We start from the raw sequence: 24080 nt of genomic DNA, 5'->3' as shown, positions 1-24080 counted from the left end.
GCGGATGGGAGTTGTAGTTTCACCACTGGTTTACACGGATACAATGTAAGGCCTCTTTCTCATGTCAGTGTCTCCAGTACGTGTGGTGACAGTTTTCACACCTACCAGAGACACTTACATATATAGACCCATTCAAATGAATGGCTGTGTGTACATGTCAGTGTGTGTCCATGGACCATGTTTCCGTGTGACCCACAAGTAGATTTGTCCGTTTTTTTTTTTTATCAGCAGCATAGCCGCAAAACGTCCTGCCCACATGCACATGGATGACATACAGGGATGTAATCCGTGTGACATGTACTGGCGCCGAGAAGCAGGAGTACAGTTAGCACTATTCCCCAGCGCCGGGTGCTGAACACGCTCTCATCATTCTCCCCTGCGATCAGTGCGAGCAGGGGAGAATGATCAGAGTTATATTCAACTGATAACAGCAACAGCAGGCGGCGGCTGATGGGACTATTACTCCCATCAACCTACAGCTTCTGCCATTGATAACAGTGAAAGCAGGAGCAGCTGATGGGAATATTCATCACCCGCTACCTGCGCTATAAACAAATTAAAAAAACGGCATGGGTTTCCCTGTATTTTTGATAACCAGCCAGGCAAAACTGACAGCTGCGGTCTGCAGCTTTCAGCTTCAGCAAGGTTGGTTATCAAGAATAGAGGGGTCCCCATGCTGTTTTTTTTTAATTATTTAAATAATTTAAAAAAATGACATGGGTTCCCCCCATCCTATTTTTGACAACCAGCCAAGGTAAAGCAGACAGCTGCGAGCTGGTATTCTCAGGCTGGTAAGGGGGCAATGGATATTGCCCCGCCAGCCTAAAAATAGCAACCCACAGCTGCCCAGAAAAGGCACATCTATTAGATGCGCAAATTCTGGCGCTGTGACCGGCTCTTCCCACTTGCCCTGTAGCGGTGGCAAGTGGGGTTCATATTTGTGGGGTTGATGTCACCTTTGTATTGTCAGGTGACATCAAGCCCACAGGTTAGTAATAGAGAGGCGTATCGCCGGCAGAGCAGGGGAGATGGTGAGAACCGTCTTCAGCACTGGGCGTCGGGGAACAGCGCTAACTGTACCGCTGCTTCTCAGGCGCCAGTACGTGTTGTACTGATGCAGCACACGGTTGCCACACGTGTGCCACAAGTATTCCGCACACGGTCAGTGATGTGTCAGGTACCGGACCTAACATAAGTATAAGGAAGCATAAAACCGACCTAACAAAACGCAGACTGCGCAAGGATTTTTGGTTGTGATACTCCTGGGGAGGTGGATACAGTTTGGATGCAGTTGCCCTCTAGGGTCTCGTCGTGGGTGACCTGAGGGGTCATTTGGGGGTTTCTTACCTTTAAGGTGCTCTTCAGGACTCGGATGCGGTGCAGCTTCTCGTTGAGGACGGGGTCGTTGCTCCTCTTAATGAAGGATCTCCTGAACTCCTGCTTGGTGGACAGTCTCTGCTCCCCGAAGGCCGACAGACTGGCCTGCTCCAGCGTCTTGTACAGCTCCTGCAGTCCATCCGTGCTGCACCACGACTCCTTCTTGTTCTCTAGGGCAGAGACAGAAAAGTGAGGAGGTTACACGGCCTGAAAGCTCGCGATATCAAACAACATGAGAACGAGGGCATAAATGAGACATTGTGCAGCCCCTGAGTCCGGTCCGTATGATACAAATGTATCACCGCCGCCATGGAGGCCACTGGGGCTTTTTCTAGGACTGATTCTACTGGAGAAGGTTCACCTTGTCTGGTTTAAATGTGAACCCTGTGTACATATTTTGCACCCAATTGTCTTGGGAAAGGGGTGCAGCATGGACCCCTTTACAAAAAAATATGAATCCTCCCACCTATAGCGGCCCATATACTCTCCTCACTCTTACTCAGTACTGGTTCTGACACCGGTCATTGTCGAGGTCCAGAACAGCAGTGTGAGCAAGGAAGGGTCTGCAATCTAGTCTGGGGTCTGATATTAATATAGGACTCTAGTTTAGAGACTGAATATACAGGGTGGGCCATTTATATGGATACACCTGGGTGGGCCATTTGTAAAGTTGCATTAAAAAATGGCCGACTTCAAAATGGCCGCCACGGTCACCACCAATCTTGAAAAGTTTCCCCCTCCCATATACTAATGTGCCACAAACAGGAAGTTGATATCACCAATCATTCCCATTTTTTTTTAGGTACCATATACATGGCCCACCCTGGTGTATGCATATAAATGGCCCACCCTGTATTTAAAGGTTCTGATATTATAAAGGCTCTGGGGTCTTCAGTTAATTTTGGGATCTGGTCTTAGGTCTTCTTGATGCAGGGAGTACAAATACATCCTGGCCTGCCCTTTTATAAGCCACATGATGGATAATCCCATATGATATAGAGGGTCGGTGCTCTAGTGTCACCCGATGACGCGTGCTCCCAGGCCTTTGTCATACACCCTGTACCGGCAGCCATATATGCTGGTTGCTGTTCTTCACCTTCTTTGCTGGAGCTGCTGTGCTTCCTCTTCAGCTGCTCCTCCTCGGGCTTCTCCTCTAACAGGCCTGCATTCTTGTTACGGTTTTTTCCTCTGGCGTCCCGGTTTCTGGGCAGACTTTGGCTACGCTGTTTTTGCGTCCTGGTGTGCACTGTGTGGCCCCTGGGACATTCCGCCAGTGGAAAGGGCCCGTCCCGTTCATGGTTGTGGCGCCTCTGGACCGGTAGTGTCGCCTGTCTTCTCCTTTCCGGGGACATTCCCGTCCGTCCAGCTACATATTCAGGGTCCGGGGGAACGGTCTGGAGGAAGTGGAGTCCTGAACTGGTCAAAGGGGTTTCTATAAGATCCTGCCAGGACCGCCGCTCCCGGAACGTGGGCCGACAGCCGGTGGAGTGTGTGCTGCCCAGTGCGTCCGGCCTGGAGTCTTCAGCCGAGGAGTGGGAGTAGGTGGATTCACTGGAGAAGTGGCGTCCATGCTTCTGTTCTGGAAACGGACTGGAGGAATTCACCTGGAAAACGAGAACAAGAAGAAATCATCCAGGAAACAGAGCAACAGCACCCAAAACCCAGCGGTGCCCGGACAGCCACTACACATGTACACATCGTATACACATTGGATACATTGTATCAGCAGTGATAGAAATCAGATCCTGTAGAGTCCCATATGAAGCATGACATAGAGATAATGATAGAGATCCCCCATTATGTCTGATAATAAAAGGCTCACTGGCACAACCACCCCCATCATCCTGTGCACTCACTGAGGAGTTGCGATGGTAGTTGTCGCTCACGGTCGTCTGAGGTTCTTGTTTTAAGGTCATGGATCCATCGATGTCGTCCTGGTCACTTTCACTCCAATAATCTGCCAATGACAGAGTCAGTGTTATTGTGTGTTCAGTCCTCCTGATGAACACTTAACACCACTGAATGGACATTAAAGCTGATAGGTCACCAGATTTAAGGGGTATCCATTTTTAGAAAAGTTAGCCCTCCCCTGCTTCACCGCGGGCTCCCTGTTGCTGTTCCAGTCCTTTGTTTGGCTGCACTGCTGATGTGCATGTAATCGCTGCAGCCAAACACAGAGACCATATCAGTGGAGAGGAGCAAACACTTATTTTACTGACTGGAATTGTTTGGGGTCCACGTTTCCAAAAGTGGAAAACCCCTTTAAGAATAGAATTGCCAATATTATTAAATAGGTCTCTTAGACCTGAGAGGCTTGTGCACTTACCATGATAAAATAGCTGATTTAATCCTTTTTTTAAAGGTTCCCCTAATATTGAGTTCCAGTTTGACTTGTCAAATGCCCATGGTGTTTCAAAGTAAGTAGACCAGCCCCATCAGGGCCAATATGTCCATTTAATAATTTATGCAGTTTGTATTGGGAAATTTGGTGATCGATCCACAGTAAAGCAGAACAGTGCACGCTCATCAGGACGGAGGGCCACATTGTACCAATTCCAAGAGATGGGTGGGGGCTAAACAGTGGCCAAAGGTTGCCCCCCGGCTACATGACTTCACAGTAATGACTGTGCTCCTTCCTGCTGTTATAGACCCATCAGAGGAGACGCGAGCGGCAGAATCTGCGGTGACGGCTCTGGGGGCATTGGCGGTAAACGTGTCCGTAGTCAGTAATGAGCATGGATGTTTCTGGAGTGGAACTATATGTAAAGGATTATTTTACCTTCATTGGGTCTGATGTCCTTTTCATCTGGCGTGTACCCGATGGCAGCGAGGCCGAGGCGATTCATCCATCTACAGGGGACAGGAAGACGCCATTAGATTGTAAGCTCACAGGGCCGAGCTCACTCCCTTCACCACCATCCGTTTCTAGCACATGGCGCCCTCTTATTTTGTTTTATTTGGCCTTGGTGTTATTAAATTATCAGGAGACTGCACGAGGGGTTCTGCCTCCGAGACCCTCAGTTCACATTCTGAGAGATGTGGAAGGTGAGCGTAGTACATCCATACCCTGGTGTTGGTGCAGTGTGGCGGCCATTGGTGCTGTGGTATTGTGCCCGTGAGGCGGCGCAGCCTGGAGTCGTGGGGACATGGGTGCTGTGGTATTGTGTCCGTGGGGCAGTGCAGTCTGGAGTCGTGGGGACATGGGTGCTGTGGTATTGTGTCCGTGGGGCAGTGCAGTCTGGAGTCGTGGGGACATGGGTGCTGTGGGGCGGCACAGCCCGGAGTCGTGGGGACATGGGTGCTGTGGTATTGTGCCCGTGGGGCGGTGCGGTCTGGAGTCGTGGGGACATGGGTGCTGTGGGGCGGCACAGCCCGGAGTCGTGGGGACATGGGTGCTGTGGTATTGTGACCGTGGGGCGGTGCGGTCTGGAGTCGTGGGGACATGGGTGCTGTGGGGCAGCGTGGCCTGGAGTCGTGGGGACATGGGTGCTGTAGTATTGTGCCCGTGGGGCAGTGCGGTCTGGAGTCGTGGGGACATGGGTGCTGTGGGGCAGCACAGCCCGGAGTCGTGGGGACATGGGTGCTGTGGTATTGTGCCCGTGGGGCGGTGCGGTCTGGAGTCATGGGGACATGGGTGCTGTGGGGCGGCACAGCCCGGAGTCGTGGGGACATTGGTGGTGTGGTATTGTGCCCGTGGGGCGGTGCGGTCTGGAGTCATGGGGACATGGGTGCTGTGGGGCGGCACAGCCCGGAGTCATGGGGACATGGGTGCTGTAGTATTGTGCTCGTGGGGCGGTGCGGTCTGGAGTTGTGGGGACATGGGTGCTGTGGGGCGGCGAGGCCTGGAGTCGTGGGGACATGGGTGCTGTAGTATTGTGGGGAGATAGGTGCTGTGCGCCCCAGGTCGCCGCCCTGCTGGTGCACTTTCCACTCATTTCAGTCTTGGGCCCCTGAGAGGTTCGCTGTGACACAGTCTGGGCCGGATGTTACACTGAGAACCTCAGGTTCACTAATGGATATTTTCGCATGGCGGTGTTAGATCGCAGTGTGAATATTGGGATGTGCCGTCCAGGGCTCATTGTACAGTTACAGCGACTGTACGTGGATTACTGCGACATCACGATACATTATACCTATACACACATCACTAACAGATGTCTGCTCCATACGTCTCCTCTTCTTTGATACATTTTGTATTTCTATTATTGACGGTCATTTTTTTAGTATAAGACTTTCAGCGGGGTCCCAAGGTTGCCCACCATATTGATGTTGCACCATTTTGGCGCTTCTCCTGTGATATTACCACAATTCACATGTGATCAGATATTAGCACTTTCTTCTTAGAAAAATACCATCTTTATTGGTGTCCTGATTGCTACTAGATGTGTCCACTAAGTGGCGGGCGGCTATTGCAGTATTCTGACACTAATCCAGTAGGTGGCAGCAGATCTTTGCTTTTCTATTTATTCATTGTATCTGAGGCAACATTCTAGATTTCCCATATACAGCGCCAGCAGAGTGCGTCCCCATACACAGCACCAGCAGAGTGCTCCCCCATATACAGCACCAGCAGAGTGCTCCCCCATACACAGCACCAGCAGAGTGCTCCCCCATACACAGCGCCAGCAGAGAGCTCCCCCATACACAGGACCAGCAGAGTGCTCCCCTATATACAACACCAGCAGAGTGCTCCTCCATACACAGCACCAGCAGAGTGCTCCCCCATACACAGCACCAGCAGAGTGCTCCCCCATACACAGCACCAGCAGAGTGCTCCCCCATACACAGCACCAGCAGAGTGCTCCCCCATACACAGCACCAGCAGAGTGCTCCCCCATACACAGCACCAGCAGAGTGCTCCCCCATACACAACACCAGCAGAGAGCTCCCGTATATACAGAGCTCCCCCATATACCGTGCCCCCCCATACACAGCACCAGCAGAGTGCTCCCCCATACACACCAGCAGAGAGCTCCCGTATATACAGAGCTCCCCCATATACCGTGCTCCCCCATATACAGCACCAGCAGAGTGCTCCCCTATATACAGAGCTCCCCCATATACAGCACCAGTAGAGTGCTCCCCTATATATAGCGCCAGCAGAGTGCTCCTCCATATACAGCACCAGCAGTGTGCTCCCCCATACACAGCACCAGCAGAATGCTCCCCCATACACAGTGCCAGCAGAGTGCTCCTCCATACACAGCACCAGCAGAGTGCTCCCCCATACACAGCACCAGCAGAGTGCTCCCCCATACACAGCACCGGCAGAGTGCTCCACCATATACAGCACCAGCAGAGAGCTCCCGTATATACAGAGCTCCCCCATATACAGCACCAGCAGAGTGCTCCCCCATACACAGTGCCAGCAGAGTGCTCCTCCATACACAGCGCCAGCAGAGTGCTCCCCCATACACAGCACCAGCAGAGAGCTCCCCCATACACAGCACCAGCAAAGTGCTCCCCCATACACAACACCAGCAGAGTGCTCCCCCATATACAGCGCCAGCAGAGTGCTCCCCATACACCGCGCCAGCAGAGTGCTCCCCCATACACAGCACCAGCAGAGTGCTCCCCCATACACAGCACCGGCAGAGTGCTCCACCATATACAGCACCAGCAGAGAGCTCCCGTATATACAGAGCTCCCCCATATACAGCACCAGCAGAGTGCTCCCCTACATACAGAGCTCCCCCATATACAGCACCAGCAGAGTGCTCCCCTATATACAGCGCCAGCAGAGTGCTCCCCCATATACAGCGCCAGCAGAGTGCTCCCCTATATACAGCACCAGCAGAGTGCTCCTCCATACACAGCACCAGCAGAGTGCTCCTCCATACACAGCACCAGCAGAGTGCTCCCCCATACACAGCGCCAGCAGAGTGCTCCCCCATACACAGCGCCAGCAGAGTGCTCCCCCATACACAGTGCCAGCAGAGTGCTCCCCCATATACAGCGCTAGCAGAGTGCTCCCCCATACACCGCGCCAGCAGAGTGCTCCCCCATACACCGCGCCAGCAGAGTGCTCCCCCATACACCGCGCCAGCAGAGTGCTCCCCCATACACCGCGCCAGCAGAGTGCTCCCCCATACACCGCGCCAGCAGAGTGCCCCCCCATACAGCGCACCAGCAGAGTGCTCCCCCATACACAGCACCAGCAGAGTGCTCCCCCATACACTGCACCAGCAGAGTGCTCCCCCATACACAGCACCAGCAGAGTGCCCCCCCATACACAGCACCAGCAGAGTGCTCCCCCATACACAGCACCAGCAGAGTGCTCCCCCATACACAGCACCAGCAGAGTGCTCCCCCATACACTGCACCAGCAGAGTGCTCCCCCATATACAGCGCCAGCAGAGTGCTCCCCCATACACAGGACCGGCAGAGTGCTCCCCCCATATACAGCACCAGCAGAGTGCTCCCCCATACACAGCACCAGCAGAGTGCTCCCCTATATACAGTGCTCCCCTATATACAGCGTCAGCAGAGTGCTCCCCTATATACAGTGCTCCCCTATATACAGCGCCAGCAGAGTGCTCCCCTATATACAGCGCCAGCAGAGTTTTCCCCTATATACAGCGCCAGCAGAGTGCTCCCCCATACACAGCGCCAGCAGAGAGCTCCTCCATACACAGGACCGGCAGAGTGCTCCCCCCATATACAGCACCAGCAGAGTGCTCCCCCATACACAGCACCAGCAGAGTGCTCCCCTATATACAATGCTCCCCTATATACAGCACCAGCAGAGTACTCCCCTATATACAGCGCCAGCAGAGTACTCCTCCATATACAGCACCAGCAGCGTGCTCCCCCATACACAGGATCGGCAGAGTGCTCCCCCCATATACAGCGCCAGCAGAGTGCTCCCCCCATACACAGTGCCAGCAGAGTGCTCCCCCATATACAGCGCTAGCAGAGTGCTCCCCCATACACCGCGCCAGCAGAGTGCTCCCCCATACACCGCGCCAGCAGAGTGCTCCCCCATACACCGCGCCAGCAGAGTGCTCCCCCATACACCGCGCCAGCAGAGTGCTCCCCCATACACCGCGCCAGCAGAGTGCTCCCCCATACACCGCGCCAGCAGAGTGCCCCCCCCATACAGCGCACCAGCAGAGTGCTCCCCCATACACAGCACCAGCAGAGTGCTCCCCCATACACCGCACCAGCAGAGTGCTCCCCCATACACCGCACCAGCAGAGTGCCCCCCCATACACAGCACCAGCAGAGTGGTCCCCCATACACAGCACCAGCAGAGTGCTCCCCCATACACAGCACCAGCAGAGTGCTCCCCCATACACTGCACCAGCAGAGTGCTCCCCCATATACAGCGCCAGCAGAGTGCTCCCCCATACACAGGACCGGCAGAGTGCTCCCCCCATATACAGCACCAGCAGAGTGCTCCCCCATACACAGCACCAGCAGAGTGCTCCCCTATATACAGTGCTCCCCTATATACAGCGCCAGCAGAGTGCTCCCCTATATACAGCGCCAGCAGAGTTTTCCCCTATATACAGCGCCAGCAGAGTGCTCCCCCATACACAGCGCCAGCAGAGAGCTCCTCCATACACAGGACCGGCAGAGTGCTCCCCCCATATACAGCACCAGCAGAGTGCTCCCCCATACACAGCACCAGCAGAGTGCTCCCCTATATACAATGCTCCCCCATACACAGCACCAGCAGAGTGCTCCCCTATATACAATGCTCCTCCATATACAGCACCAGCAGCGTGCTCCCCCATACACAGGATCGGCAGAGTGCTCCCCCCATATACAGCGCCAGCAGAGTGCTCCCCCCATACACAGCACCAGCAGATTGCTCCTCCATATACAGCCGGCCTATTGCTCTGTGCTCCTGATAGGGATTGTGGCTGTCACCCCTGATTTTCGGTGAGGTCGATGGCTATTTATTTGGTTGCCTCTTGCTGATTTTCCTATTTTGTGGCAAAATAAAAAGCTATCATGCTCCCCAGGTGTGAGGCGGCAGGACGCAGGTGGCGTTCGGGAGGCACGGCTCGGGATGTCAGTACTGCCCGCCGCGCCTCGGTGCCGGCTCCCCTGGATCAGGACAGATATTAATGTGTAACTGCAGATAATAAGCAGCCGAGGCTGCAGATCAGCTGCACCTCCCCCGCACACAATGCAATGGGCGCAGCCATAAATACAGAGCGCCAGCCGCACGTCCCCACACAAGAGCAAATGATTATAACGACAGAACACAAAAGCGGCCCCACAATGGCGACAGCCCCCGGCCCATCTGCCCCATTCTTCACAGGAGAACTCATCTGCTGCGCCAATCATCAGGATTCATATTCCGCCGCTCACATCCCGGCGCCGCGGTGCCCGCTCCACCCCAGTCTGTTACTGCCTGCAGATGATGCCACACACATATATGCTGGTGACCCCTATATGCCCGATGCTGTCGGGGGCCAATAAATAAGGTGTCATCCGTGTAGAATGAGAACTTCTGCAACTTTCTAATAGACTTTCTGTGTCAAGTCCTCAGAATTTGTAAGATCTCTGCTTGCTGCGGATCGCAGATGTTTAACCCCTTAGAAGCTACAATCAATGACGAAGATGGCATGTAAGCAGTTAGTGGCTGCCAATTATACCTGCCAGCGCCAGAAACACAAACCCCTAAAATTGCAGAATGCCTGTTCTCCCCATTATTAGTACATTGGACAGGAACATGAATTGTGGAGAAATAAAGTTATGGCTCAGGGGTGTAAAAAGTCGCCTCCAAAAATATCTGTGGTGCCAGTAGGAGAAACATGGTGGCAGCAGAGCAGCAATCTCCAGCCCTGGACTTCACACTGAGCTCTCGCCTGCGCTGACACATTGTAACAAAGCCACACAATGTTATCTTGTAGGTACTCCCAGTATGGAGAACGATCGCTGGAGCGTCTGGTCATTGCCACCGGAAGAAACAAACGGCGAGACCACAGACTGAAAGATCAGAAGCTGGAGCCGAAAATCGGGCCCCCAGGACTCGGAGGTCCACGAGCAGGAAAAAGCCCCCAGTGTTATGGCGTAGGGCGACATCTGGCAGTATATGAGATGGCAGGAGGATAAAAGCACTTCGAGTACATAATATTTAAAAACGGTTTTATCTCAGCTTTATATACGGTATTCAATATGCAGAATAGAGCAGTATTATACTGTCACGATGTGGACGTATGAGCTTGGCGCGATATGGCAGCATTATTTGGGCTCTGTATGGCACTGTATAGTAGTATTAATTGGGCTGTATATGGCTATTGATATTTATGCAGTCATGGCAATAAGTGTTGGCACCCTTGAAATTCTTCCAGAAAATTAAGTATTTCTCCAGGAAATTGAATACTATCACAATTCCCCATGTTTTGTTATACACAGGTTTATTTCCTTTGTGTGTATTGGAACAAGACGAAAAACCGAGAATTTCACATAAAATCCCAAAAATGGTCCAGACAAAACATGTTCGCACCCTCAATTTGATATAAATAACTGCGATCAATCGCTTCCTATAACCATCACAAGCGTCTTACTCCTCTCAGCTGGAATATTACAGACTCTTCTATGTAAACTGCTCCCGGTCTCATATGTGAAGGCGTCTTCCCCCTACAGCAATTGTAAGATCTCTCCACCGGTGATCAGTGGGATTTAGATCCAGACTCATTGCTGCCACTTCAGAACTCTCCAGCACTTTGTTTCCATCCATTTCTGGGGGCTTCTTGAAGTATGTTTGGGGTCATTGTTCTGCTAGAACACCAATGACCTAGGACACAAACCCAGCTTTCTGACACTGGGCACTACATTGCCTCCCAAAATATGTTGGTAACCTTCAAATTTCATGATGCCTTGCACCAGGGTGGATTGATTTAAATCACGCCGATTTAAATCATGATTTAAATCACGATTTAAATCAAAAGATTTTTTTCTATTTAAATCGGATCGATTTAAATCATGATTTTAATCATGATTTAAATCACTGATTTAAATCAAAAGGTTTTTTTTAATATAAATCACGATTAAAATGAGAAGTGAGAGCAGTGCGCATGTGCGCCCATAGTTACACGGACGAAACTAGGGGCAACGATCTAACGCCAGGGTGAGGGGGGGGACCCCAAAGTAAGTAAAAATCTTTTTTGTTTTACTATATGGCAATAGGTAGGTGTTTAAAAGCAGCATGTCTTAATTGTATAAACTATTAATAGCCTCCACATTTTGTTCATACTGCCCCTTTAATTCCACACTTCTAGCTTGGTTTCACTTTTGGTTTAGTTTCTTTTTCCATTCAGTTGACATGCCCAAACTTGTTGGATAGTCAGCATCCTACAGAAACCTCTGGAAGAGCATGGCATTGTGAATGTTACACATATACAGCCTTTATTCTACTGAGTTAAACAACTCAGCTTTATCTCATGATGGAAGAACCTTTGGATGGTAAAATATTTTCCTCAAAAAGCAGTTTATTGAAAAAAATCCGATTTAAATCAAAAAAATCCGATTTAAATCAAAAAAATCCGATTTTTTTGATTTTTTTAAAAAAACATTGATTTTTATCCACCCTGCCTTGCACACAGTCAATGCACCCAGAGTCTGAGGCAGCAAAGCAACCCTAAAATATCTGTTAACCTCCACCATATCTGACTGTAGGTGTTGTGTTTTTTCTTTGTCGGATTCATTCCATTTTTGGTAACGTGTTGAATGATGTGCTTTACCAAAAAGCTCCATAGTGGTCTCATCTGTCCACAAGACGCTTTTCCAGATGGAGTTTGGGTGACTCACATACATTTTGGCAAACTGCAGTCTAGCTTTTTATGTCTCTGTGTCAGCAGTGGGGTCCTCAGGGGTCTCCTGCTATAGCGTTTAATTTCATTCACATGTGGATGGATAGTTTTCACTGACACTGATGTGCCCTGAGTCTGCAGGATAAATTTAATTTCTTTGGCACTTGATTGGGGCTGCTTACCACCATCCGGACTATCCTGCTTTACAACCTTTCATCAATTTATCTGTGCTGTCCATGTCCAGGGAGATTTGCTACAGCATCATGGGTTGTAAACTTCTTCATTATGTTGTGCACCTTGGACAAAGAAACATCACGATCTCTGGAGATGGACTTAGATTGGTGAAATTTTTAAACAGTTCTGTTTCTCAATTCCTCAGACAGTTCTCTTCTCCTCTTCCTGCTCTTCATGCTTAGTGTGACCACAAAGATTGCGTCAACTTCTCCCCTTTTTATCTGGTTTTAGGTGTGATTTTCATATTTCCCACACCTGTTACTTGCCACAGGTGAGTTTGAATGAGCATCACATGGTTGAAATTAAGTTGTTTACCCACAATTTTGGAAAGGTGCCAGCAATTTTGTTTGGCCCATTTTTATTTTTTTTTTGCGTTATGCTAATATACATAAAGGAAATAAACGTATAAAAAAAAGTGTAATTGCAATAATTTTCTGGGAGAAATACTTTTGGCCATGACTGTAAAAACACAGTGACTGCACCAGCAGAATTTCGAGTGCAGCTCTGGGGGATAATACACGATATTTGGCTATTGTACGGTAACTGCCCATTGACCTTTTCTGTTGCAAAATCCATGAAATATAATAATTAGATTTTCTATAAAATGATAATTCTACAATTATACATTGGCCTCACCTGTTCATCTCCTCCACACAGTCCGTGGCGAAGAAGAAACTCTTGATTTTCGGATGACAAGCTTTAAAGGCGCTGGAACGAGAAGCACAAAATCCTTATTATCTCAGTCTCTAGAAAAAAGAACCACGAGAAACACAGAATTCATGGTCTCGATCTGGTGCCCCCTATATACAGCTCAGGATTCGGCACCTCCTCTATACAGCTCAGGATCCGGCACCTCCTCTATACAGCTCAGGATCCGGCACCTCTTATATACAGCTCAGGATCTGGCGCCCCCTATATACAGCTCAGGATCCGGCACCTATAAACAGCCCAGGATCTGGTGCCCCTTGTATACAGCTCAGGATCCAGCACCTCCTATATACAGCTCAGGATCCGGCACCTCCTATATACATCTCGGGATCCGGGACCTCCTATATACAGCTCAGGATCTGGCGCCCCTTATATACAGCCTAGGATCTGACGCCTCTTATATACGACGCAGGATCCAGCGCCCCCTATATACAGCTCAGGATACGGCTCCTCCTATATACAGCTCAGTATCCGGAACCTACTATAAACAACCCAGGACCTGGCACCCTCTATATGCAGCTCAGGATCCGGCGCCTCTTATATACAGCTCAGGATCCGGCGCCTCTTATATACAGCTCAGGATCCGGCACCCCTTATATACAGCTCAGGATCCAGCACCCCTTATATTCAGCTCAGGATCCGGCGCCCCCTATATACAGCTCAGGATCCAGCACCTCCTATATACAGCTCAGGATCCGACACCCCTTATATACAGCCCACGATCTGGCGCCCCCTATATACAGCTCAGGATCCAGCACCACCTCTACACAGCTCAGTATCTGACACCCGAATATACAGCTCAGGATCTGGCGCCCCCTATATACAGCTCAGGATCTGGCGCCCCCTATATACAGCTCAGGATCTGGCACCTCCTATACACAGCTCAGGATCTGGCGCTCCCTATATACAGCTCAGGATCCAGCACCTCTTATATACGGCTCAGGATCTGGCACCTCATACACAGTGGGTATGGAAAGTATTCAGACCCCTTTAAATTTTTCACTTTTTGTTTCATTGCAGCCATTTGGTAAATTCTATAAAGTACAATTTTTTTCTCATTAATGTACACTCTGCACCCCATCTTGACTGAAAAATAAACAGAAATGTTGAAATTTTTGCGAATTAATAAAAAAGAAAAACTGAACTATCACATGGTCATAAGTCTTCAGCCCCTTTGCTCGGTATTGAGTAGAAGCCCCTTTTGAGCTCGTACAGTCATGAGTCTTCTTGGGAATGATGTAACAAGTTTTTCACCCCTGGATTTGGGGATCCTTGGCCATTCTTCCTTGCAGATCCTCTCCAGTTCCGTCAGGTTGGATGGTGAACATTAGTGGACGCCATTTTCAGGTCTCTCCAGAGATGCTCCATTGGGTTTAGGTCAGGGCTCTGTCTGGGCCGGTCAGGAATGGTCACAGAGTTGTTCTGAAGCCGCTCCTTTGTTATTTTAGCTGTGTGCTTAGTGTCATTGTCTTGTTGGAAGGTGAACCTTCGGCCAAGTCTGAGGTCCAGAGCACTCTGGAAGAGGTTTTCATCCAGGATATCTCTGTACTTGGCCGCATTCATGTTTCCTTCAATGGCAACCAGTCGTCCTGTCCCTGCAGCTGAAAACACCCTATAGCATGATGCTGCCACCACCATGCTTCACTGTTGGGATTGTATTGGGCAGATGATGAGCAGTGCCTGGTTTTCTCCACACATACCGCTTAGAATTATCACCAAAAAGGTCTATCTTCATCTTATTTCCCATAGTCTGGGAGTCCTTCATGTGTTTTTTAGCAAACTCTATGGGGGCTTTCATATGTCTTGCACTGAGGAGAGGCTTCCGTCAGGCCACTCTGCCATAAAGGCCCGACTGGTGGAGGGCTGCAGTGATAGTTGACTTTGTGGAACTTTCTCCCATCTCCCTACTGCATCTCTGGAGCTCAGCCACAGTGATCTTGGGGTTCTTCTTTACCTCTCTCACCAAGGCTCTTCTCCCATGATTGCTCAGTTTGGCTGGATGGCCAGGTCTAGGAAGACTTCTGGTGGTCCCACACTTCTTCCATTTAAGGATTATGGAGGCCACTGTGCTCTTAGGAACCTTGAGAACTGCAGAAATTCTGGTGTAACCTTGGCCAGATCTGTGCCTTGCCACAATTCTGTCTCTGAGCTCCTTGGCCAGTTCCTTTGACCTCATGATTCTCATTTGATCTGACATGCACTGTGAGCTGTGAGGTCTTATATAGACTGGTGTGCGCCTTCCCAAATCAAGTCCTATCAGTTTAATTACACACAGCTGGACTCCAGTAAAGGAGTAGAACCATCTCAAGGAGGGTCACAAGGTGACTTACATATGAGTGTCTGAGCAAAGGGTGGGAATACTTATGACCATGGGATATTTCAGTTTTTCCTTATTATTAAATTTGCAAAAATTTCTACATTTCTGTTTTTTTTCAGTCAAGATGGGGTGCAGAGTCCACATTAATGTGAAAAAAAAAATGAATTTTGGGGAATTTACTAAATGGCTGCAATGAAACAAAGAGTGAAAAATTTAAAGGGGCCTGAATACTTTCCGTAAACTGTATATAGCCCAGGATCCGGTGCCTCCTATATACTGCTCAGGATCCAGCGCCCCTATATACGGCCGTGCCCTCAATGTTACTGTACTGTAGTGTATATACTTTATATACTTGTGCACTGATAAAAAGAGGTTCCCTGATTTTTCCAATAATCACTCCACCTCCAGAAGATCATCACACTTTTTCTGAAATCCTCTGTGCTGCTGTAGACCGCATTCCTTTCAATAATCACTCCCCCACTTTCACTATATATGATTCCATCTCAGACCTCCCACCAGATCAGTTCACAGCTCTCCTGAAATCCTCTGTGCTGCTGGAGAGCCTGCTCCTCTCACTGTGGGTTTTACTCTGCACCTGTGATCGCAGCGATATCGCTCGGTACTCACTGTTTCTTCCTACATTCGATGGCTCGGTCTATCCTGAATTCTGGTAAACTGATGAAACCTTCCGCCTTCTCATCCTGATGGAAGAAAGCAACAATGTATCAACTGCAGAAATAAGGAGCATCACTCCCATCACATACGGGTGACCACACTCGGGTACCAGGAGGATTGTGCATGCAGCTCTGGATGTAACTGGAGTAATGCAAGGCTGATAAAATCTGACTTCAGAGTGCGCTTTGAGGATGAGGGGGTCAGTCAGCATGGAGGGGTTCAGTCAGCATGGAGAGGGTCAGTCAGCATGGAGGGTTCAGTCAGAATGGAGAGGGTCAGTCAGCATGGAGAGGGTCAGTCAGCATGGAGGGGTTCAGTCAGCATGGAGGGGTTCAGTCAGCATGGAGGGGTTCAGTCAGCATTGAGGGGGTCAGTCAGCATGGAGGGGTTCAGTCAGCATTGAGGGGGTCAGTCAGCATGGAGGGGTTCAGTCAGCATGGAGAGGGTCAGTCAGCATGGAGGGTTCAGTCAGAATGGAGAGGGTCAGTCAGCATGGAGAGGGTCAGTCAGCATGGAGGGGTTCAGTCAGCATGGAGGGGTTCAGTCAGCATGGAGGGGTTCAGTCAGCATTGAGGGGGTCAGTCAGCATGGAGGGGTTCAGTCAGCATGGAGGGTTCAGTCAGAATGGAGAGGGTCAGTCAGCATGGAGGGGTTCAGTCAGCATGGAGGGGTTCAGTCAGCATGGAGGGGGTCAGTCAGCATGGAGAGGGTCAGTCAGCATGGAGGGGGTCAGTCAGCATGGAGAGGGTCAGTCAGCATGAAGGGGTTCAGTCAGCATGGAGGGGTTCAGTCAGCATGGAGGGGGTCAGTCAGCATGAAGGGGTTCAGTCAGCATGAAGGGGTTCAGTCAGCATGGAGAGGGTCAGTCAGCATGGAGGGGTTCAGTCAGCATGGAGGGGGTCAGTCAGCATTGAGGGGGTCAGTCAGCATGGAGGTGTTCAGTCAGCATGGAGGGGGTCAGTCAGCATGGAGGGGTTCAGTCAACATGGAGGGGGGCAGTCAGCATGGAGTGGTTCAGTCAGCATGGAAAGGATCAGTCAGCATGGAGGGGGTCAGTCAGCATAGAGGGGGTCAGTCAGAATAGAGAGGGTCAGTCAGCATGGAGGGGGTCAGTCAGCATGGAGGGGATCAGTCAGCATGGAGGGGGTCAGTCAGCATGGAGGGGGTCAGTCAGAATAGAGAGGGTCAGTCAGCATGAAGGGGGTCAGTCAGCATGGAGAGGGTCAGTCAGCATGGAGGGGTTCAGTCAGCATGGAGAGGGTCAGTCAGCATGGAGGGGTTCAGTCAGCATTGAGGGGGTCAGTCAGCATTGAGGGGGTCAGTCAGCATGGAGGTGTTCAGTCAGCATGGAGGGGGTCAGTCAGCATGGAGAGGGTCAGTCAGCATGGAGAGGGTCAGTCAGCATGGAGGGGGTCAGTCAGCATGGAGTGGTTCAGTCAGCATGGAGTGGTTCAGTCAGCATGGAAAGGATCAGTCAGCATGGAGGGGGTCAGTCAGCATGGAGGGGGTCAGTCAGAATAGAGAGGGTCAGTCAGCATGGAGGGGGTCAGTCAGCATGGAGGGGATCAGTCAGCATGGAGGGGGTCAGTCAGCATGGAGGGGGTCAGTCAGAATAGAGAGGGTCAGTCAGCATGGAGGGGGTCAGTCAGCATGGAGGGGTTCAGTCTGCATGGAGGGGTTCAGTCAGCATGGAGGGGGTCAGTCAGCATGGAGGGGGTCAGTCAGAATGGAGAGGGTCAGTCAGCATGGAGGGGATCAGTCAGCATGGAGGGGGTCAGTCAGCATGGAGGGGGTTAGTCAGCATGGAGGAGTTCAGTCAGCATGGAGGGGATCAGTCAGCATGGAGGGGATCAGTCAGCATGGAGGGGATCAGTCAGCATGGAGGGGTTCAATCAGCATTGAGGGGGTCAGTCAGCATGGAGGGGTTCAGTCAGCATTGAGGGGGTCATTCAGCATGGAGAGGGTCAGTCAGCATGGAGGGGGTCAGTCAGCATGGAGGAGTTCGAGCCTCATGCAGTTTGTGTACATTTTACAGCTGATTTTTCTGCACTCAACATATAATCATTAAATGTGGTCAAATTTTTTTTTGCAGAAACTTCACTGCAGCCTAAAAGAAAATATACATGGAAACAGTCTGCAAGCTGATATTGACAGATCTGTTCATTTTGTTCTGCTTTTTTCTTTTTTAGTTCATAGGAGGGAATTTACTATCTGATGTGCGGCAATTTTCTGCCATAAAATCTAATCATTGTTTTGGCAGCAACATTGGGGCGAAACCTGCACACAATCTGCATCAAAGTTCATCACAATCAATCTTCACTGACGTTTCCAGGTAACGAACATTTCTCATCCGAAAATCACCAGGAAAAACTGAATGAAAGAAAAATGTGACGGTAAAACTGTGTTTGTGACGCCAGTTAAAGAAGCCCCATGTAAATCCCCCAATAATCCTGCAATCCACTGCTTAACCCCGAGGCCACATTCAGAGGGGCGGATTTCTGGCAGATTCTCCATTTAAAATCTGCACCAACAAAGCACAACACACAACACCTGGTGATTTTTCTGCTGCAGATTGTCACACTTGCAGCCTGTTGTGCATTTATTCTGCAGATTTCCCCTTTTCCATATAGATCTTTAGCAGAATCCAATACAAAAATGCAGCAAAATGCACATTTTAGACTTTGCAGGTGATTTGTAACAATGTATCTGACGTACCCCTATAGGGGATTTCACAGGCAATAGGTTTGATGCAGAAAAGTCAGCACTTATCCCATTCACCTTTCTTGGATCTGCAGAACTCTGAGCCACCAAATCCACCCAGGATTCATCTGTCGCATTATCCTTTGCAAAACCGCAGTGACTTTGATACAACACTCCAAAACCGTTGCAGATTTGTGGTGATTGCAGAAAAACGTGGTGAAATTGCCAGTCAGCAGCGCAGCGTTAGCCCTTCATGTGGCAGCGCAGCGTTAGCCCTTCATGCGGCAGCGCAGCGTCGGCCCTTTATGCGGCAGCGCAGCGTCGGCCCTTTATGCGGCAGCGCAGCGTCGGCCCTTTATGCGGCAGCGCAGCGTCGGCCCTTTATGCGGCAGCTCAGCGTCGGTCCTCCCTGCGGCAGCAACTCACGTTCTGGTTGGTGTACCAGTACAGGGACGAGTCCTTCAGGATGAACCAGTACTTTTTCCACTTCTGTGTGAAGTATCCTTTGGCATCCTTCTTCTTCCATAGCCAGCCCTCACAGTCGCCGTGTCCGAGGTCTTTGCAGGAAATTCGCCGCCGGCTGCCGCTCGTGAGCGACCCTCCTAAAATAAAGGCGACATTGTGCTTCATTCCCAGATATCGGACATATCCCGAACCAAAGCCGATTAGCAGTCGGCATTCCACGAACCTCACAAATTTATTTTAAAGAAATTTCATCAAGTTTTTTTTACCTTTTGATCTTTTTTTGGTTTTGACCCTCAGCGATGCATAATGGAAAGACTGCGGGAGAGAAAAAAAAAACGCGTCTGTAATAACATAATGACATGTTACACTTTACTTGTCTATTGCTGATCCTGATTAGGGGAATTGGTCCCGGCTCCAGTGCTCTGCATCATGACGGGTAATGTAATTTGACTTAGACCTTTTACATTCTGTTTCTTTGTGCCACCAATGTTTACTGTTTTACCAGAAATATGAAGGCAGTATAGGTGTTGTGATTTATCCAGGGGTAGCAATTAAGCACCTATAGGAATATCCTGTTCTTTAAAGCACCTAGTTACATCTGCCCCCTTTTTCTTTTTTTCTTATTATTACCTATATGGTGACACATCCAAACCTCTATTTGCCCATGATGTACAGCTCTGTAGCCGGCACCTGATATCTTGGGATCTTTGTATCACTGACCCAGTGTTTATTTTTAGTCCATTTGACTGTTTTACACGTGCTCCTTTTATATTTATCTGTTTTTGTGTACTATTTGGCATTAATAAAAACAATTTTGTATTTTCTATAATTAGCTATGACTCAGTTCTTTTTTTCTATATATTGCTAATGTTGAGTCGCTAAGATTTCTAATATGCAATTAGCATATAGGTGTAGATTTGCACATCGTCCTGCATACTTATAATAATGGTTTGGAGAGGTTATATATTGATCCTGATATACGTAACATTATGCTCTAGTCACTCCCAGAGCTGCATTCATAATGTTGCCACTTTCTCGGTACCAGAGAACTCTACAGTATGGATTGGAGTTGAGTTGTGCGGTTACCCGATCTCAGCGTTACAAAAAATGGCGCACGTTGTAATAAATCTGCCGCCTGCATTTCACGACGCCACTTTTTCTACAGACTTTTTAAAAAGTGCGAAAAGTTTCTAAAGTGACGGCATTGTGCAGCCATCTGTACAGATATCGAGGAAAATTAATTAGAGGTAAGCAGCCAAAGTTTCGACACAGCTTTGGAAGGGATTGGAGTAAAGCATAAGATAATTTAGCATCAGTAAAAGATAAGACATGGACGGGTGTCAAGAGTAAGCCAAAGAATTGTAAATGCTGCCCTGAATGTGACTGGAGTATAAGACTTGATTTAATAGATTACTTGGAAATGCAGCTTTGGTTGTGACGGAGTATAAGAAATCATATAACAGCTGAATTATGAGTGCAGCTCTAAAGGTGACTGAAGTACAAGACTTGATATAACAACAGGATTTTAAATGTAGCTTTGGTTGTGACTAGAGTATAAGACCACATAATATCAGAAAGGTAAATGAAGGTGACTGGAGTATAAGAAATCATACAGTATAACAGCTGAATTGTTAGTGCAGCTCTGAAGGTGACTGGGTAATAAGACTTGATATAAAAGCAGATTTGTGAATGCAGCTTTGGTTGTCACTGGAGTGTAAAATGTGACACATTTTGGGACCAGTACAAGATAAGGGAAGTATGGAGGGGGGTTCACAGTTACCGCACATTACATGGAGATTACTGCCAGCGACTGACTGATTAGTGGGAGCGGTGAGGAGCGCTGCTCTTGAAGTCTTCGGTATCTTTTAAAGAGTCTTGAGTCTCTTCTGAGTCTTGCCGTTTCGGATGCATCTAATTATCCGCCTTCATCTCCCGCGTATCCTCCGCTCATTACAGCAAACAATGAAGCCGCCGTTAATTACTGATACAATTTAGTCGTTCAAAGTGGTGCAATTACGAGAGCATTTCTCAAAGTGACGGCAGATTGTAAACCATTTATGAAGACATTCATCCTGACTCCTGAGGGTATCGGCCAGGGTCAGCCATGAGGCCCCGGCTCCTGCGGGTATCGGCATGGGTCAGTCAGCAGGCCCCGGCTCCTGCGGGTATTGGCCTGGGTCAGTCATCAGGCCCCAGCTTCTGCAGGTATCGGCCTGGGTCATCCATGAGGCCCCGGCTCCTGCGGGTATTGGCCTGGGTCATCCATGAGGCCCCGGCTCCTGCGGGTATTGGCCAGGGTCAGCCATCAGGCCCCAGCTTCTGCGGGTGTCGGCCTGGGTCAATCATCAGGCCCCGGCTCCTGAGGGTATCGTCCTGGGTCAATCATCAGGCCCCGGCTCCTGAGGGTATCGTCCTGGGTCAACCATGAGGCCCCGGCTCCTGCGGGTATCGGCCAGGGTCAGCCATCAGGCCCCAGCTTCGGCGGGTGTCGGCCTGGGTCAATCATCAGGCCCCGGCTCCTGAGGGTATCGTCCTGGGTCAACCATGAGGCCCCGGCTCCTGTGGGTATCGGCCTGGGTCAGCCATCAGGCCCCAGCTCCTGCGGGTATCGACCAGGGTCAGCCATCAGGCCCCAGCTTCTGCGGGTGTTGGCCTGGGTCAATCATCAGGCCCTGGCTCCTGAGGGTATCGTCCTGGGTCAACCATGAGGTCCTGGCTCCTGTGGGTATCGGCCTGGGTCAGTCATCAGGCCCCAGCTCCTGCGGGTATCGGCCAGGGTCAGCGAGCAGGCCCCAGCTCCTGCGGGTATCGGCCTGGGTCAGCCATCAGGCCCCAGCTCCTGTGGGTATCGGCCTGGGTCAGCCATCAGGCCCCGGATTTTGCAGGTATCGGCCTGGGTCAGCCATCAGGCCCCAGCTCTTGCGGGTATCGACCTGGGTCAGCCATCAGGCCCCAGCTCCTGCGGGTATCGACCAGGGTCAGCCATCAGGCCCCAGCTTCTGCGGGTGTTGGCCTGGGTCAATCATCAGGCCCCGGCTCCTGAGGGTATCGTCCTGGGTCAACCATGAGGCCCCGGATTTTGCGAGTATTGACCTGGGTCAGCCATCAGGCCCCAGCTCCTGCGGGTTTCGGCCTGGGTCAGCCATCAGGCCCCGAATTTTGCAGGTATCGGCCTGGGTCAGCCATCAGGCCCCAGCTCCTGCAGGTATCAGCCTAGGTCAGCCATGAGGCCCTGGCTCCTGTGGGTATCGGCCTAGGTCAGCCATCAGGCCCCGGCGGTCAACGGTCATATACCAGGAGCAGCTGCTGTGACTATGACAACACTGCCTGTCACCACATTATCCTGTAGTGCTCTCCAGCTGCTGTGAAACTACAACTCCCAGCATGGCCTTGCACCACCTGACCATCAGGAAATGTCGGGGTTGACCCCCTTGTTCTGTAGTGTGGATCAGATCCTGGAATCTTGTGATACTTTAACTCTTCGCCTTCTGTCCTGACAATCTGGACACGTTCTGCACCACAGTCTGTAGATGAAGTTGTCACAAAGCTGTAATGTGGGGTGCTGAGCTCCCCCTACAGGCCAGGATCAGTCGCTGCTCTGTTTCTCGAGTATTTCTGCGGTTTCAGGATTATCCGGATGTTCGGACGTCGGTGTAATTCTCCGTGCGGAGCATATTGTTCTTATCAAGCCTTGATTCTTGTTACCCGCTGATACAATATTGCGCTTTTCATTATGTTGCTGCCCGGGGTGGACAGACGCCGCGTTATATCTCCCCTCCATCTACCCGGCGTTATCTGCGACTTTCCACCTAATCTACAAAATACATTATAGGAACATCAATCCGGCGACGCGACGGACGGAAAACTAATGAAAATAAAGTGATCCCGCTGCAGGAGCCGCCCGCTGCGCTCATCCTAGAATTACAGCAGAGACCCCCTAATAACAATAACTTACACGAGACGGCGAACGCCAAATCCTCCGCGAGGGGCGGAAAACACGGGGAACCCGGCATCAGGACTCCGCCAGCAAATGAATGCAGCGTTCATCTATTACCGTGGACAACTGGCCTGTACATGGTGCGTGAGGTTGTCAGCCCCGCCCCCTGGTGATGACATCACTGATATACAGGTCTCTGCTGTGTCCCTTTAAGCCGTGACAGAGATCAGATCTGATGGACGGCGGCCACTGCGGTTACATAAGACGCTTGTGATTTCCTTCCCTTTCGTCGACCTTCCAGCGAGACTGATCTCCTTCTGCATGAACTGATGTTCGGAGCAGCACTTAGCACGTTACTGCCGCCTGCCTGCTTCACAATGGAGGCCGAGGACGACATGTCAGGCCGCTCCCTGCACAGCGTCCGATCACAGCTGGACGCAGAGGAGCAGCAGTAGCGAGGCTGAAGGACAAGCAGGAGCAAACAAGTATCCAATGCAGTGCGAATATGGTCAGCAGATCACAGTAATCACATCATTGTAATCACCGGAACACTGTAATCACCGGATCACTGTAATCACCAGATCACTCTAATCACCAGATCACTGCAATCAAAGGATCAGTATAATCATGAGATCACTGTAATCACCGGATGACTGTAATCACCGGATCACTGTAATCACCAGATCAGTGTAATCACCGGATCACTGCAGTCAATGGATCAGTGTAATCACCGGATCAGTGTAATCATGAGATCCCTGTAATCACCAGATCCCTGTAATCACCAGATCCTTGTAATCACCAGATCAGTGTAATCACCAGATCCTTGTAATCACCAGATCCATGTAATCACTGGATCACTGTAATCACCAGATTCTTGTAATCACTAGATCACTGTAAT

At 50.2% G+C, this 24080-nt stretch overlaps 1 protein-coding gene and 1 long non-coding RNA gene across 5 annotated transcripts in view; one reads left to right on the top strand and one right to left on the bottom strand.

The window, feature by feature from the left end:
* The window catches only part of LOC143806264 (connector enhancer of kinase suppressor of ras 2-like), a 585904-nt gene that overhangs the window by 8946 nt on the left and 552878 nt on the right, over positions 1–24080 (bottom strand). For all 3 annotated transcript variants that reach the window (XM_077286470.1, XM_077286471.1, XM_077286469.1), the window contains 8 exons: positions 19512–19560; positions 19207–19382; positions 16033–16106; positions 13017–13088; positions 4157–4227; positions 3234–3334; positions 2474–2981; positions 1348–1547 (listed from right to left, as the gene is read on the bottom strand). In XM_077286470.1, the coding sequence (XP_077142585.1) occupies positions 1348–1547; positions 2474–2981; positions 3234–3334; positions 4157–4227; positions 13017–13088; positions 16033–16106; positions 19207–19382; positions 19512–19560 (1251 nt within the window). The remainder of the gene's footprint in view (positions 1–1347; positions 1548–2473; positions 2982–3233; positions 3335–4156; positions 4228–13016; positions 13089–16032; positions 16107–19206; positions 19383–19511; positions 19561–24080) is intronic.
* Positions 1–24080, top strand: part of LOC143806267 (uncharacterized) — a 126976-nt gene that overhangs the window by 19383 nt on the left and 83513 nt on the right. The window contains exon 3 of one of the 2 annotated variants that reach the window (XR_013221418.1): positions 10245–10457. The exons of the other annotated variant lie outside the window; for it this stretch is intronic. This is a non-coding gene — a long non-coding RNA (uncharacterized LOC143806267). The remainder of the gene's footprint in view (positions 1–10244; positions 10458–24080) is intronic. 2 annotated transcript variants of the gene reach the window in all.

Source organism: Ranitomeya variabilis, chromosome 2, assembly GCF_051348905.1.
Source record: "Ranitomeya variabilis isolate aRanVar5 chromosome 2, aRanVar5.hap1, whole genome shotgun sequence".
Classification (NCBI taxonomy): domain Eukaryota; kingdom Metazoa; phylum Chordata; class Amphibia; order Anura; family Dendrobatidae; genus Ranitomeya; species Ranitomeya variabilis.
This window is presented reverse-complemented; position numbering and strand designations above follow the sequence as displayed.